This window comes from Myripristis murdjan, chromosome 15 (assembly GCF_902150065.1).
Source record: "Myripristis murdjan chromosome 15, fMyrMur1.1, whole genome shotgun sequence".
Classification (NCBI taxonomy): domain Eukaryota; kingdom Metazoa; phylum Chordata; class Actinopteri; order Holocentriformes; family Holocentridae; genus Myripristis; species Myripristis murdjan.
This window is the reverse complement of record NC_043994.1, coordinates 3,468,239-3,485,577: the sequence shown is the minus strand read 5'-3', so window position 1 is coordinate 3,485,577 and position 17,339 is coordinate 3,468,239. Positions and strand designations below refer to the sequence as shown.

Below are 17,339 nucleotides of genomic sequence, written 5' to 3'. Positions count from 1 at the left end.
TCCTACAATTTGAGATACAAAGGCGGTGCGCTAAAAGTAACAAGTATCTTGCATTTAGAAGTTAAACAGGATAAGGAAGGATCTTGATTAATGTACAGTACCAATATACCTGAGGTTCCCTGTTAAGGACTGTACTCCAAAATATTGAAATGCTTTTCTGAGGATAAATAAATTAAAGGCAAACAGCTGGCTTCTTTTCCCTTCTACACGGTGGATCAATGAATCACAAACCACAACTTCACGGATGTTAGATTATCAACTTTATTTATATGTGAAAGAAAAAAAAAAATTTGTTTCAAGACTGGCTTCCTTGAATGAAAAGTGCTGTGATACAACATACAGTTCCAATGGACAACTGGTCCTGAACCAAACAGAAATATCTTGACAAGACTCACTTTTTTTTGTTGCACCTCTTGAATACCATCCCTGTTTGAAAGTAATATCATCCATTGATAACAAGGGTTTGATAAACGTATACTGCCAATATATGGGAAAGATATCAGCTTTTTATTAAGAACTGCAGTGCTGTCCATCTCTGATCTGATGGATATGATACAGTTTGATTGCATATTTATTGTATGTGATTAATATTAGCTTTTAACCTGAACAGGTTCTAATGAGACATTTTGATGGAATTCCACACAAGTGATTTGGTAATTATGAACAGTATTATGAGCTTCAATTTAGATTTTTTATTGTCCCATGATGGTCTATAAAATGCTGGTTCAAAGATGTTCTACTGCCAGCAAAAAAAGGGGCGAAAAGAACCGGGGCAAATCCATGTCTGTTTTGGGTATTTGAGGATGAAAGTGGCCAAATTTAAAATTGAATTTCAGCACAAAATATATGCTACTATCAATTTTAACCTTCAGATCCCCATATTGGTCAAACCCTAAATCCAGTGGTTCCATCTCCCAAACAGTACAATGATATAAAAAACAAACAGAAAAGTTAAAAGTAAAATAAAGACCAAAAATAGTTGTCAAAGTTTCCAAACAGCAGTTTTAGGGTTACATCAAGTCCTTGATTTTTCAGTCTGTACTACGAGTGACAGCAGCGTTGCAGTCCAACTGGATCCGGCTCTAGCTTTTTGTTCTGAAGGAATGTTGTCAGTTCAAATCTAAACAAACTGTGTCTTCAGGTCAGACTGATCTCTGCTGACTCTTTATCTCCAACCACTCTGAAGACTCCAACCTTCTCTTGCTTCACACCCTTTTTTCCCTTGTCTGAAAAAAGATTGAGATTGCTCAATAAACAGAAAACTGTTGCACACAAATTGGGACCATCAGTACAATACAGAGGTATAAATTCCAATAACAAATCCCAATATAATAAGAAATATGAAATACTGGAAGGACAATGCAAAGAATCTATGTGCTACTTGACTAAGTAAAAAGAGGGGGAGGTTCATCCGATAGTGAAACTGGGAGTCATGACTAAATTCCTGACCCATAAAAACATAATATAAAATAATAATATAAAATAAAATCCCCTCTGTATCAAAATATTTTGACTAATGGCAACAATTTGTTAAGTAGGTATCAAGCTGGATATAAAGTTCAGAGTCAGAGGTAAAAAAATAAAACTAATGCTTATTTATCCAATGATAAAAATGTTTTACACCCAGTCTGGTATCAGTAATTTGAGTGAAATTAGGCATCCTTTATCCTCTGTGAATCGCCTTTGGAGTCTGGTTTATCTAAACATTTCTCATAGGACCTGAGTAACTGTATTGTACTGGTTTGAATATTAATATAACTGAACAAGAGTATGATAATTCAAAGCCTGGGACCTGGACTGAGTGATGCAATTTTAGCTTTTATCAAGACTTAACTTTTATCAAGACTTGTTTCAGCATTTTTCTCCAAGGTAGAGATTGGAAAATGCCAAACATCTGGATAATCCTGGTTCAAGTGTAAAGCTGGATTTAGGGGTTTTAAACACTAAAAGCTTTATACCTAACCAAGGCACTGAATACAAGACTGGATGTGGGGAAAACACTGTCTACATACATCTACAAATAGTATTTAAAGTACATTGTACCAAATGAACATAACCTTCAAAACCCTCTCTTAACTGCTACAGCAGCTGCTTTGTGAACTTTGGTTTTAAAAAGATCATTAGATTAACAGTCTGAAGGAAATTAGGATTTCATTATTTTTTTTACTTAAGAATTACTAAAAATATATTATAGTACTCTATCCAGTTATCTAATACAGTCTGTTGGCGTACTTTAATGTAGGTTTTGTTTACAGAAAACATAAACAGATGAGGTGGCAAAGTAGAGGCAGAGATGTTACTTGGCATGGCCTTGGGTTCTGTATTGCCCCAAAATAATTAATTCTGCCTCCAGTTTAAACTGAAGTACTTACCCAGCAAGTCACTGCGATCCAATAATATCTCCAGGTCTTTGTCGCTAATCACCTTCCCCTTTGATCCTTTCACCTCTCTGAAGACAACGACAAAAACAAAACAAAACAAAAAAAAATCAGCTACTGGACATTCTGGCTCCTGTGAGTAAACATGTTCTGTATAGCATACGACAAGTTCTCAGCAAGTAATAGGTTTTAATCTATGCAAGTCACATTCAAATTTATCTGACATCTGTATTTAAAAAGGAGAATTCTTAGCCACGAGCTACTTGTCATTTCATTAGTGAACATCAAATTCATTAGGGTAGATTTTATATGAATATTCTACACCAAAGTAGAGGAGGACTTCTTACTTCTCAGTGCCTCTGTCTTTGAGCAGCTCCATCAGCTCATCAAGATCAATGCAGCTTTTAGACTCTTTCAGTTCTGCCTTCCCTCCTTTGAACTTGTCTGAGGAACAACAAAGGAGTGAATAAAAATACCTGTGGGGACTGGGGGTTGTTGCAGCAGCAAACAGGAACAGGTTATAGCAAACAAACACCCAAAAAAAAAACATTAAAAAAAAACACCCTTCACACACCAAATTTATAACCAATGAAGGACAGCTCCATGAGTATTTTTGATATATTATAGTTTGCTTGAAATTTTGCACTGCAAACATAACTAAAGCACTAGGCAATACTGTACATCCATGTGACTTGTCAAACTTCCTAAAATCTAAAGAGAGTGGGTCCTCACTCTTATGGATGACCATCTGCTCCAGCTTCCTCTTGGCCGAGGCTCTCTCCAGAATCTTCTGATCAACGGTGTTGGCTGTGATCAGGCGATACACCACCACTGGTTTGGTTTGCCCAATGCGGTGGCATCGGTCCTGAGCCTGCAAGTCTGCCTGGGGGTTCTGAGATGGGAGGGAAACATTATGAAACTCATTACAGACGATAAATGTACAGGTCATTGGTGTAAAGCCATGGCAACCATTTACAGTGTTACATAACACCTGGCAGTCTACACAGCAAAATGGGCATATCTTAGAGCTACATTGCGTTCTGGTCCATTAGATGCTACCGTTTGTGTACAGATTGGTGTGTGTCTCTTCTAAGATGGATTTGTAAGATCACTGAAGGTTAAAAATAGTGGGTTAGAGGCTACTCACATTACCAAGTTTGTACCGCACCCAAACACGTTTGCCCCTAAAATCCGGATTATTTGACCAGTGTGATCGTTCCGTTCCGTGCTGGAATACAGTACACTTCCCCCGCTCTGGCATGGTTGGAGGAGGTGTGCTCCAGCATGGTACGGGCGCATACACGACCACATGCATGGTCACACACGCCACGTGCAAATGTGGATACAACGCAAATCATGCAACTTTCCTCCTGCCTCTGCAAAATTGTTTAATGCGTGATTATCAGCGAATGACTGCATTGCGCAGTCAATAATCCACCATGTCTGTGTCATTGTCCGTTGTGCTGCTGCAACCGTGTGTAAACAAAAGTCGGTTTATAATGAAAGTACGCCAGCCTGTGTGCGCGGCGCACTTGTCAGATCTGGCAGACCTGGTCAAGGCACCGGCACCGGCACCAGCACCGGCACCGGCATCGCACGGTCGCGCAGCCACCTGGTCAGGTCTGGTCTGCCGGATCTGACAGGTGCTGCTCTGGCTGTCAGCTGGACCTTTCTGAAGGAGGAGGACGTTACCTCCGAAACTGTCAAGGTAAGGTATTTTTCTTTAGCAACATGTAACTATAGCCACAGAAATGAATCTGGGGGAAACCCTTTAGATTGTTAAATCTGCAATTAAAGAAAAAAAAAGTTTCTACCAGCAATGGATTCAGCTCATTGCTGATTGCAATTTTATATATTTGTTCTATCACACAACACTGCAACATGTATTACACTGCATGATTTTCACATGAAGAATCTGCACCGACCCAGTCACTGTCGAAGATGATGACTGTGTCAGCAGCTGTCAAGTTGATTCCAAGTCCTCCTGCTCTGGTGCTCAACAGGAACAGGAAAACTTCTGGATCTTTGGCAAACTTGGTCATCTGGGAAAGCAAAAATTCTTGGATGATGCATGGAGAAGTGATGATAATTGTTGTGTTCATTTTCATGCAGAATTTAAACAGAGTTTGAGGAAAGTGCCCTTTCAGTTCAGTCTGATTTCTGGCCATATCACAATGATTGAACTTGTCAAATTGGGTGGGTGGGTGGGTGGGGGGCAATCCAAGAAAACTGCTGCAGATACAGGGGACTTAATAACTCCATTTCTACATATGTAAACTGCGGATTTACAGTTATGTTACAATAACCATCTCCTGCTGTTTTTCACTTTGTCATATTTCTGCAAATAAAACAATGAAATCAAATTCTTCCTCCTCTACCCACAAAGCACTACAATGTTAATGATCCTTTCTTTGGGACAGGAAACCTCATCTCTCGTTTGGGTCTGAGGGTGTTTGCATTGCTGGTTGACTACTTTTGAAGGGATGACCTGCTGAATAAAAGCTTACATTTTCCTCTCGGTCAGTGTAGGACATGCTGCCATCCAGCCTGCTGTACTGGAATCCACGCAGATAGCAGTAGTCAACCAAGATATCCAAGATGGAGGTCATCTGACTGAAAATCAGAACCTAAACAACAACACATACCAGTCAGTCCTACCTCAGCATGGCTGAGAATTAAACTACAATTTATAAAGTAAGACACCAAGCAGGGAAACACCTAAATATTACTACACAGAAGCAAAAATGCCAAAATGTGGAATGTGTGACTGATTTAAGGTCTTAGAAACAGCATCATTATGGCATATCTTAAAGCCTATTTACTGCATGTTTTGGTTGGCCAAAACTAATTAAATTCTATTTTTCTTCAGACCTTCTATTAAGTTTTGTCACTGGTGGCCCTTTTACCTTGTGTCCCCGTTTCTTCAGTGCAGGCAGCAGTCTGTCCATTATGAGAAACTTCCCTGAGGTCTGCACCAGCTCTTCATCAATCTGCAGTTAGGACAGAAAACCAGAGTTGGAAAGATCCAGTTGTCAACAAACAGAAATCAACAAAGACAACACACAGACATCGCAGTCCAAACTGCAAACACGATTATGATCTTTATGTTTAATCAAACTAACTGCGCAAGACACTGTCTCACTGACAGCTGCCGAAGTGATGATACTACAAACTTAACATTACAGGGGAATGGTTAGCACTACTGGCATACCAGGATAAATGTTTTGTCACAAAAGGAACCAAAAACAGAGACCATATAAAAGACAGGTTATATTATAGACAGGTTTATTATTATTGATCCATTTATACACTGAAGCTTCCACAGGCCTCTCTCTTCCAACCTTTAGGATTCTCTGTATGTTTGGAACAAAAACTATCAGGTTTATATCCACTACAGACAAAATGCATGCTGTCTCTGCTTGCAGCCAGCTGAGCACTAAAAACAGCAGAAATATTCAAGAGCAGAAAACAACACTTGTGAATTCACCGGCTTTCCAAACTGCCAGGAAATTATGCACCAAGGTTGTTGTTTTTTTTAATTAGGCAATGACCAGACCATGTCTGTTGATGTGAATGAAGTTTCATTGAATGTTTTGTTGTAATCCATCCTACCTAACAGCATCATCTGAAATGCATTGGCTTGGTTCTATTTCCAGAAGCTAAAATGAGGCAATAAAATAGACTCTAAGGTACCTTGAACTCCTGTGTGGCAGGGTCCAGTGGGTACTCAAGAAGGTAGGGGTGGTTGCAGCATTTCCTCAGCAGCATGAGGATGTTCTGCAGTTTTATATTGATCAGGTTGTCCAGCGGGCACTGGACATCTACCACTGGCCTAAGGCTGGGAAGGGAAAAAAGATCCTACAGATTAGGGTTAGGCTGAAATCAGTTTGCCTACAATACTGGGATAAAACATCAACACATCAGTAAAAAAATTAACAATACTGACCTTCAAAGGCCAAAATAACACCAACACCATCAAAGTACAGTACAGACAGCTATCAACAAGGCCACAGCTCTATACATATAGACATGATTTTACACTATGACTAATATCACAACTGAAACGACAGTGGGCCTTCATCTTAATGTGTACAGTAACCCTGTGGCCTTGAAACCTCACAACATTAATATTGTGACTTTACAATTTTAATTTTTAAAAGTGTGTGTGTGTGTGTGTGTGTGTGTGTGTGGGTGTGTGTTGGGGGTGGGTGTTCTTATTTTTATTAGTTTGTAGGATTTTTGGTCGTACTTTCAGGTTTTTAGGGTTGTGGAATCATAAATAAATTCCAATAATCATAACATCTACTATTTGCTACGTCAAATGATGTGGTGAATTCAAAAAATTCCAACTCCATGGAATCTATTCTTTTTACATGGACTTTGATGGTTAAAAACTATCTGTGTGACCTACAGTCTTAAGGGAAAGATGTTTATGGGTTAAATGTTGCTTTAGGGGAACTGAGAGTTCAAGTTTCTGTTGGGTGTAGCTGCTGACCTTTGCTCTTGCTCCTCACGGGCCTTCTCCAGCTGTTTCTCCAGGTACTTCTCCAAGTCTATAGGAGTAATGCTATCAGTTTCTTTGTAGTCCACTATCTTACGGTTCCTGCGCTTTGGCCTGCCACTGGTGGTCTGTGCCTCTGGAGCCTCTGCCTAAATGAAGCAGAGGAAAGAGGGTTATTATCTTTACTTTTGGAGAGATGGCATTCCCTTCATTGTGAACAGGTAATTCAAATGAAAGATGTGGCCAACTACCTGGTAAAAAAAAAGTCAAAGTTTCAGGTCTGGTGGATAGACAGCCTAATAAGGCTATCCACCAATTTTCCAGACAGTGATGACTGACTGGGCAAAAGCTGTATAAGGTAGTTTGATATATGCACTGAATGGTGGTGCTCCTGAAACAGGAGCACCACCATTGGGCCAAGTGAAAATACTGCAGCACAATGATGAGGCTGGTGAAACACGTCCTTTCTCAAAATTACATCAAAATTGTTTGATGCAGTAAATACAGAGATCAGAGGCTAAACTATGAATCAATCTTCATTTCTTCAAGAGCAGACAAACCAGAGTGAAGGTCATATGGTTGTTACCTTCTCCACACCCAGAAGTTTTCTGATGGTCTTGTTGACCACGGCCGTGTAAAAGGTCTCCTGCTTGGGCGTCAGAGGAGCATAAACAATAATCTCCTTCTTAGGAGGAACCTCCAGCGTAACATCCGACTTCAGCCTCCTCAGCAGGAACGGAGTCAGAATCTGAAAGAAGAGAAAACTTTTGATGGTCAATCCCAATGATTTCTTACCACCTGAAGGAAAATCTGACCCACACAACTTCTGGAGATGGCCTTAGGATGAGATATACTGAACGATAACACTGTCATATTATCATGCCATATCTGTAGGACTGACCTGATGCAACATGCTCAGGATGTTCTGTTCCCGCTCAGCAGCCACCACGTTCTCAGCCTCGGCACAGATGCTGTCATAATCAAACCATGACTCAAAGCTGCAGAAGGAAGCACATCAACAACAGAAATTCAAGAAATTACACAATTAAACGCAATTCAAAAAATTATACCATCAAAAGCATTTTCTTCCACACAACATATGCAAACTGCATTCACTCCCAAATCACAACCATTACTGGTTAAAGAACACTGAGTATTCCTTGTAGGGGTGGGTGATATAGCCTTATTACCCACCCCTATATTTCAGGGTAATTTGCGGTAGCAATATTCAAAACAATATGAAATAAATAAATAAATAACAAAAACAGCATTAACTACAATGTTCCCCACAGACAGACTCCCCACAGACCACAGCTTTACCCTGCTCACTGTGCTCTTCCCTCAGTCCCCAATGATATTATTATATAACACTTTTCTGTGTACAAATTTAAACGGTATCATCATGAACTATATGATATGGTACAGGCCTAAATACTAGCCTTGTTATTGTATACAGCCATCTTTATTCTTTTTTCTCAAAAACATAGGATCTAAAGATGAACAATTACCATCACAACTTTGAGGTGAAGAAACACGTTCTTTGTACAAAGCCCATAAATTAGGTTGTTTTCGTACATTCAGTTCAATAACAAGAGGTTGTGTTTTTTAAGACAACGCTCTAAATGATTAACATAATTTAGTACAATGTACATGTAACAAGGACATTAGTTTATCAAAATGCGCCCTAGATGAGCCTGTTGCTATTTGTGCTTACACTGAAATAATGAAAATGAACTTAAATGAAACAATGGTCTTTTTAAAGACTCTCACTTTAAACTCTTTCACACTTTAAACTGAGTCTGTTGTGTTTTTGTTATTACAACAGGTTTTTATTTGCTTTCTTACGGCCAAAATTGGGCAGCATGAATGCCTGTTATCTGTGCTGTACATGGCTCAGTACATCTTTAGTACTCAGACTCACGTAAGGTCTCAGTATGCCAGCAGCTGAACAACTCGAGGGCCCCATACCTCTTGAGGTCGTCAAAGACCTCTGGCAGCAAGAAGTTGAGGAGGGACCAGAGCTCAGCCAAGTTGTTCTGCAGCGGTGTGCCACTCAGCAGCAGCTTGTTGTCTGTGGGCAAGAGCTTCAGCTCCCGGACCAGCCGGCAGTTCAGGTTCTTTATCCTGTGGCCCTCGTCCACTATCAGGTACTTCCACTGGAACCGCTGGGCAGGGAGAGAAAACATTATCAACTTATTATTTATCAGTTTGCTTTAATGTCTTTGGTTCGGCCAATGATCATCTGCCTTAAAATTTCCTTTATGGATAAGACAGGAAACATTAGCAAACATACTGTAGCTAATGGAATATTATTAATATGGTAAACTTAAATGCACTGCTGATGGAATTAACTATTATAAAATGCTACTATGAAAGAGGCTTAGCTCTATATATCACTATATGTCACTGTATTGCAGAACGGCAACTACATGCTACTCCAACAGTATTGTCAACTTTAATCTCATTTGTATGGATTATGTTAAAATTGTTTAAAAAAAAAAAAAAAAAATCAGCTCATGTGTTAGGATTTAAGTACAATTTGCACAATTATACACATTTATCATTTTATTATTATGAATAAAGTATTATAAATGTTTGAAAATTATAAGTTGTTATAAAATGTATAACTGAATAAGACTTTGCTCAAATACACTGGTTTTCATGTTTGGTCTTTCTTACAGTGTAGCTAGGGTCTTCATCCTCACTGAAATTAGTCATTCATTGATTTAGGACCAGATCAGAGACAATCCTACCTGTAGGAACTTCCTGTCGATCATGGCGATCTCGAAAGAGGTGATGACGACGGGATTCATGCTGAGCGGGCCTTGAGGCTTGCGAATTTGCTTTAGCAGCTTGGCCCTTTCTTGCTGAGTTCCGTGGTAAAGCAGCGCAGACACCTGGGACAAAGCATGAGGCACAGTCGTAAACACATGCTATATAAATATTCGCAGACTGAATTGAGAAAAGGAGGGCTACACAAGGCAATGGTAGATGGATTTCCACAAACGTCATGAGTAAGGACAACAGCATTTCACAAACGTGTGTCCTCATACCTCTGGTGTGAAGCGCCTGAATTCACTGATCCAGTTGGGCAGAGTGGAGAGAGGGGCCACCACCAGGAAGGGGCCCAGCACCTTCTTCTCTATCATCATGGCGATGTGGGCAATGCACTGGATGGTCTTTCCCAGTCCCATCTCGTCAGCCAGGATCCCGTTGATCCCGTTCTCCCACAGCATCTGACAACATGAATAAAAAGAGGCCACTCCATTTGAATCCACTCAGCAGGTGGAAAATCTTTGAGTAGTGAACAGGTGGCCCTCTCCCATTCATCAACAGCTGCTTCCATAATAGATAAAAGATATGGACATAATCAAATCTCACAAGATCAATCTCTTTCTTGGAGTTTCTGGCATAGAATGGTCTAACTTTGACACTAAAAAGTGAACAAACACTGGCAAACTTTCAGTATCTGCCTGTAAAAGTCTGTCGTAGTTGAGCTGTACTCACCCTCAGCCACTCGATGCCCTCTATCTGGTACCATCTCATGATGCCGCCGGTAAACAGCTCGGGCTGCTGGGCCGGTACTGGCTGGCCGTTCACCTTCCTGTCAGGATGCAGAAGATGCTTGGCGTTGTCTCGCACTGTTTCTGACAGGCGACTCTTGATGTCGTGGTTGGAATCACTCAGCTTCTTGATATCCTCAGCATCGAGTTTCTTCTGGGCCTGTACCTGTTCCTGGGTACCAAAAACAACATTCATTCAATAAAACACAACAACTGTTTTTCTTTTACATTCATATATCCCTCTATTATCTTCCAGTGTCCCAACATCCCAATTTCCCCATGGAAATCAATTTTATTTCTTCCCAAGAAGAACTTGCTTTTAAAAAATATCAAAATAAGATGAATTACCGTTTCTTCTACTTTCACTTTCTTGGCCTTTGACATGATTTCCTGAAAGAAAAATTAAAACAGCGACCATGTGAGCAAATTAGTATACTGCAACTGACAGAATGAAGAAAAAAAAAATCAGAGAATGCCTTACTTCTTTAGACATTATATCAGCAATTTTGTAGTCATCATCCCTCCTCCGCTTCTTTTTGTCTGCATCATAAGAAAGGAATACAAAAGACAAAGTCAGATGTTGTCATCTTTAGATTTCTATTTAGGGTTTATAAGATGGGTATAAACTTTCAACATGGTTGTTTAACTCAAGCTTAAGTCTAATGAACAGCATAGTTTCAGTAGTATTAACTTGTTTTTAATCTCTTTCACGTCTATATAAATATAAGATTTAACGTAAGGGGAGACCTACTCACCTTTCTCAGCTGCTGTGGTGCTTGTGTTCACCGTCTGACAATGGGAATAACAGTTGATTGAGTTCCATTATGTGACAACAGCATTTCAATGCTAAAGGCAGAGTGAGTAGGATTTCTCATAGCAGTGTGTAAACAACATTCAAAGTTTTCATTTCCCAGGGTGGCGACGGAATGAAATGCCCACCCAAACTGTAACGTCACCTTCCTAGGAAAAAGAAAAAAATGGTCCCACTGGCACCTGCCTGTCCAACAAAAAATCCTCATCCTCTCCCTCAGTCCTCACCAGCGAGTGAAAGCCAACCCAAGATTCACTGTCGTTGTGGAACGAGCTTTTGTCCGCTTGGCGTATTGCCTCACTAGATTTCCTTTTTACTGCAATCTGATTTTCGTAACTTCTTATTGGATGTGGTGCTATCGATCTGGCAGCATGCTGTGTTGTGACTGGCTGGGAGCTACACACCCATTGCCCAAAGGCCGATACCCAGAGTCCCAAGCTCAGCAAAACAAGAAACTCCAGGCAAAAGGCAGGGTCTCTGCAGACACACACCAACACACACTTCTAGTGGCTTAGAAGTGATGATTGAGAGGGATTATTGTTGTATGAACTGATTCAATGTTTTTATAGGAAAATCCTACTCTTTCTGCCTTTAACTATGACCATACATAATCAGTGAAAGATGTACTTACCTTCTTGGCCTTTTTTTCGAGTCTCTCCTTCCTCACTTTCTCCTGAATTGTTAGGAAAAAAAACACAAGGTGATGCTGTTTTGTCAATTTTCACATTAACCCTCTGAAACCAAGGCATACATTTATCTAGAAAGGTTTAATTTCAAACTCCTGTCTGTCTATATATATAGATACGGGGATGGAGGAGTAGAGGATTCAGAAAGTGGACCTACCTCTTGCTGCTGCTGCTCCATCTTAGTCAGTAGGAATTTGGAGTAGATGTTGCTCTTCTCAAGCAAATGCTGCAATCTCTTGAAACGCATCTCATGAGAATCCCTTTGCAACGACTGCTGAGCCTTGAGGTGGAAGTTGAAATGTTATACATCAGCGGAAGACATGGTGTTTGATATGATCCAAAACAGAAAGTTGTGGGGGTGGTGGGTGCATCTTGAGGAATCAATGGGACAAACCTTCTCTCTCATCTCCTTTTCTTTCCTCTCCCCTTCCTCCATCAGTTGCTTTTCTTCTTCCTCCATTTCTTTAGTGATGACGATGTCAGACATGACGTTCTCAGATTTCACACTGGCATCTTCAAAGAAACAACAGCCATTTACAACAGCCAACAGTGCTATTTATCGATGGTAAAACTAGCAGGGCTGGGACGATACATCGATCTCCCGCTTTGATAATATCACAGTATGTGGGTGCCAAGTCAATGTATTGCAATTCTTAAGTATTGTGATTCAGCAAGTACTGCAATTCAGCATTACGATTTACTGAAAATTTTGATTTCTGAATAACACTCTGGTTTGTGGATGTAGTTTCATGAAGCTGTGATTATCCTAAAGGTCATTTTAAACAGTGATGTCAAGTTTGAAAAAATGCTCTGACTGCAGTGAAATGGCTGCTATGGGGGCCAACATCATCACACATGAATCAAATGTGGCTCATTGAATCCACAAGAGTCTCAGCTTTCCAGTCAAAGCCAACTGATGCAACTCCAAGACTTTGTAATGCCCTGTTTCATCACAGGGCATTAAATCACTGCTATTTATTCAGATATATCATTCTCTATATTACCTACCAATGGAATGGCAATAACATGTAATAAATAACCCGACTCTTCAGCTATGTCGCTCTTTACTTGCACTTTGAATTCTTGTTACTAACCATTTTCTGCTGCAGTCTCCATGGCTGTGCCCAGAGGCTCCTCAGACTCGTCAGGTTTGGGGCACTGAGGGGACACGCTTCTTTCTTCCTTTACACTTCCATTACAAATAAATAAACAAACACAAATACTTCAGTCCACATGGAAATTTGTCCTACAACACTGAGTGTAATAGTATCGCTCGTCGCGCTAGCTACACAGTGAATGCAAATAGCATCACACAGCATCAGTTAAAACAAAACATTAAAGTTTGACTTTGCGTTTTCTTCTCAGCAAAGGCACACACACATTGTGGAGTAAGCTTTTTGTGTTCTAGTAAATTCTTTATTTCAGTAACGATAAAACCTTTAAATGGAAAAGTGGTCCACTTCTCGTCGTCAGTTTTCTTCACGGTGTAGTAAACGGTATCAGGGACATAGAGGAAATAGGCATGTCGTTTTATATTTACTTTTTGTAACTAAATGTTGTGGAATGGAGCGGAATGAATGGATTTTGTTTATAAACAACTGTATCGTGGCTCCCTATCAAAAAATACATGACATTTTAAGCAACAGATAATGTCTGTATATGGTATTTTTCAGCTAGGTAATTAACTTAACTACTGAACTTACCAGCTCATTGCTGCCAACTGTCACCCACCAATGTAGTCACCGTTAGAAAACTGTAACGTTAACAAATATAAGCAATGTTGCTGCCTTCCGAAGGACTTTTCTTCAGCGAAACATCAACCGGTGGCAAGTTACAAAAGCAGCTTATTCAAGCGGAGACCTCACTAACGGACGCTAGCCAAAGGCTATCCAACTAGCTCTTTCAAAGTGTGCACTAGTGCTGATATTATATTGATAACTAACAGCGATTTATTTTTCTAAAACTGCTGTACAACGAGTGACAACCTGGATGCGGAGTGGAGACAGTCTCTGCTGCAGCGTGTTTCCCGAGTCAAGCACAAGAATACAGAATTACATTTGCGGCCATAATTTCAAAGTAAAATACTCTTTACGCCGAGGTCAATAGTTGCAACTTTGTTTTGAGCGAGTGCGGGGACCATTACTTTGAAAGTAAGATCAGCTAACTTCCTAATTTTTGTTTCCTAAACGTGACTAGCTTGATACAACTAAGCGTGGCGTAGTGGGCGGGGCAGTCCAAATTCGCGCCACTTAGGTCCAAACCACTATACATGAAATAGGGATGTAATGGACTTAGCAAAACAGAAATTGCATTATTTTAGATGAGACTATACATGACAGAGTACAATGAAACAATAAAACTTATTTTAGAACTTAAGTGTGAAAGTTTATGCAAACATTGAAGCATTTCAGTGACGGGGAGAAACACTTCTAATACAATTTACCCCTGTGGGTTTACATACGTGTAAAGCTCAGCTCAGTATTTCCCGCGAATACCGTCAGTTGTATAAAAAAAAAAAAAAAAAGGCTTATCCAACCAACAGAGGTCAGTGAGGTCATCACTGAGCCCCGCTGCAATGTGCTTTAAACAGGTTTTTAGCTGTTTGGGGACTCAAATTCTCAAAGTCTTTCCACCATTGCTTTTACTTTTCTTTACCCTGGTCCTCACTGTAATTTGAAAAACCTTATTCCTCATGGGGAAATGCTGCAATTTTATTACAAGAAGTCACAATAAAAACAATACAGCATGAGGGAGAATGGAAACTGGTATTTTATTGAGCACACAATATATAGTGAATGACATAATGAATGGTGTAACAAAAATGAATGATGAAATGTCTTAAAAATATGTTGCAAATCTATTGAACAAAAAAAGACATTGCACTTCCTCCTACCTCAGAGGCATAAACTTGTATGGCTGAAGAAGACTTTTTGTCCAAACACATTGCATGTCTGAGTGCTATAACCTGCTTTGTGGTCTGCTTGGTGTTAATTTATGTAATTTATATGCAAAGTTGTCTGCTCATTGTTTTTTTGTTTTTTTTTTGATTAATGTTGGCCCAATAAGCACCTAGAGACTCCACCATTTTTCTCCCTTTTTCTCAGATATATTAAAATAATAAATACCCAATTTCCCTTTGGGGATCACAAAATTATTTCTGACTCTGATTTTGAAAGACCTTGCTCCTTGAATAAAGACTGATATGAAACAGACATTTTGACCAATGAAAATGTACTCTAAACTGCTGGACTAAGTTCCGTATTTGGACATAAAAAATGTCTTTAGTTCTTGCATGTATTATTAATTAAAAACTGTTATTATATTTTTTTAAAAAATTGTTTCACAGGTTGAGCCGCAAACCACGCCCAGGAGATGGTGCTATAGTCACAGCAGAGAATAGCTATACACACATAGCCTGCACAAATGCCTTTCAGATAATGATTTTATTTGTTCTTTCATCTCCTTTATCATAATAAATACTGTAAAATCAAAGTTGGACTCCCTCGGGTGAAGGTATGCAAAGTGCAACACCTTATTATGCTGTGTATCCACTTGATTCTATTGATCACAGCTCTGACAGGAAGTCCTGGCTCACTCATCAGACCTTCTTGTCTGCTGAAATGCTGAGTATCAGCTGAGACTATGGGCCCTATCTTGTGCCACCCGCTATCCGCTGCCACTACCCGCTACCCGCAAATAGCGGGTTTAGGGAGTCTGGCGCAAGATAGGGAGTCTGGCGCAAGATAGGGCCCAATATTCCTTCTACTGCAAAGACCTTAACTCTGGTAGGATTTGCCTCCAAATTCAGTCTACAGGGTGTAAAGGTACAAGGCCTATATAGTTCTATATTGTTCAATTTTATTCCACTTTACAGTTCAGTGCCAAATTAAAGGGGATATGTTGGTTGCTTTAGGCTACATTTTATTTTTCAAACACGTGTACCACATTCACACTGTATTTGGATGCATCCCAACAAAAAGGGCCCAAAATAAAAATGGTTAAAAAATGTATTTCCATAAAGGTTAAAAAAAAGAAAGAAAAAGTTTATCTCTTCATTTCCATGAATGTGTCTACAAACAAGTTTATTCAGTAGTCATAAAATAAAATAAAAAAGGAAACTGGAATTCATTTGTGTTTGTTTTTTTCATTTGTTACAAAAGAGTGTAACCATAAACTTCACCAATACAGTTTTTTTCATTCGCTTTTTCCAGTCTAATGAAACTGGGATCCACTTTGTCGTCATCTTCACCTCCAAACCACAGCAGAAGTTTTCTTTTGCAAATGTGTTCATACCTTTTCATTGGATTCACACATTTTTCACACTCTTTGCACAACACTTCTCACATGTGTCATTTACATGGCCCTGATTCCATTGACTTCACTCTGGTAATCAAAAGCAAAACAGCTGCTCACAGCTGATAGAAATGACCTGCATCACTGTGAAACCACTAGTGCACCTGCATCACTACCCTTTCCACAAATCACCATTCACCAATCAATCAGTATGCACCTACAAAAAAGGGGCCTATAAATTGTATTCTGTATTTTTTTTTTCTCAACTCCTTTGAGTTTTTCTGTGTAATACTGTATGTGACCTACTGTATTTCAGTTTTTCCCATCAACACAGTACAATTTCACTTCAAAGTCTTTCTGAGTTTGGATGCAATTCTTTACTGTAAGTTCACATTTGAATGTGCAGCTCACAGGAGAACCTTGTTCAAACTGACAGCTGTATTTTGTATTCTGCTGTCAACATGTTACAGTACAGTAGAGCTGATTGAAGGAATCTACTCATTTGGGTAGAAGTTGAGTTGTTTGAGGGAAATATTGGCTCTTGCTTTACAATATGTAACTATGTAAATTGTCAAAAATATGACTGCAATACACACAGGAAAAAGGTAAGGTTGAACCTGCTCAGACTAAAAAAGGTGTGTTGCATTTTGGTGTTGAGTATGAAGTGAGTGAGTGGTTGGATTAGTTGTATTGGGCGGTGACAAAATGTGCTTTTGCTGCATGTCTGAAATGTTTTGTCATGGTAAGAGCCTTTTGCAAACAAAATGTGTTATTTTGAGAAGTGCGCCTCTCATTAGGCCTATGGATTAACTGTTTTGATACCAGCGTTTCTGAGTTGACAGAGGAGGTAAAGCGATTGAAAAAAACTGTAATAAACCATTGAATTTCAAGAGAAATCACTGTTTCAGTGGCAAAGTCTAAAATAACAGGTACACAAGGCATACTCTTGGTTATCAAGTCAGTCACATAACTTAATCTTACAGAAAATCAAAATGACCACTCTGTCAGCCTTGGTATAAAATGAGTTCATAAAAAAAAAAAAAAAAAAAAAAACAACAACAACTGGAAAACACGTGATATACTAAATCCCACTGTAACCAAGTAAAT

The 17,339-nt window shown here is 39.4% G+C and overlaps 1 protein-coding gene across 1 annotated transcript; it reads right to left on the bottom strand.

Moving 5' to 3' along the window:
- Positions 1–237: 237 nt before the first annotated feature.
- hells (helicase, lymphoid specific) lies at positions 238–13,971 on the bottom strand. The gene is made up of 23 exons (XM_030070322.1): positions 13,643–13,971; positions 13,034–13,128; positions 12,334–12,452; positions 12,097–12,219; positions 11,885–11,926; positions 11,198–11,231; positions 10,924–10,982; positions 10,791–10,832; positions 10,387–10,614; positions 9,933–10,115; positions 9,633–9,776; positions 8,848–9,044; positions 7,781–7,877; positions 7,466–7,627; positions 6,874–7,028; positions 6,072–6,216; positions 5,285–5,368; positions 4,886–5,005; positions 4,304–4,420; positions 3,111–3,270; positions 2,726–2,822; positions 2,373–2,449; positions 238–1,226 (listed from the first exon to the last, which is right to left on the bottom strand). Exons 1-23 carry the CDS (start codon positions 13,648–13,650, stop codon positions 1,138–1,140), a joined length of 2,577 nt encoding a protein of 858 aa, XP_029926182.1. The 5' UTR covers positions 13,651–13,971; the 3' UTR covers positions 238–1,137.
- Between the last annotated feature and the right edge of the window lie 3,368 nt (positions 13,972–17,339).

Bases quoted from the DNA above. Each gene is read 5' to 3' on its own strand.
- hells (XM_030070322.1), bottom strand. The intron at 11,232-11,884 runs GTAAGTACATCT...TCCCATTGTCAG, and splicing joins TCGAAAAAAAGGCCAAGAAG to ACGGTGAACACAAGCACCAC. The intron at 9,777-9,932 runs GTATGAGGACAC...GCTTTGTCCCAG, and splicing joins TCAGGCGCTTCACACCAGAG to GTGTCTGCGCTGCTTTACCA.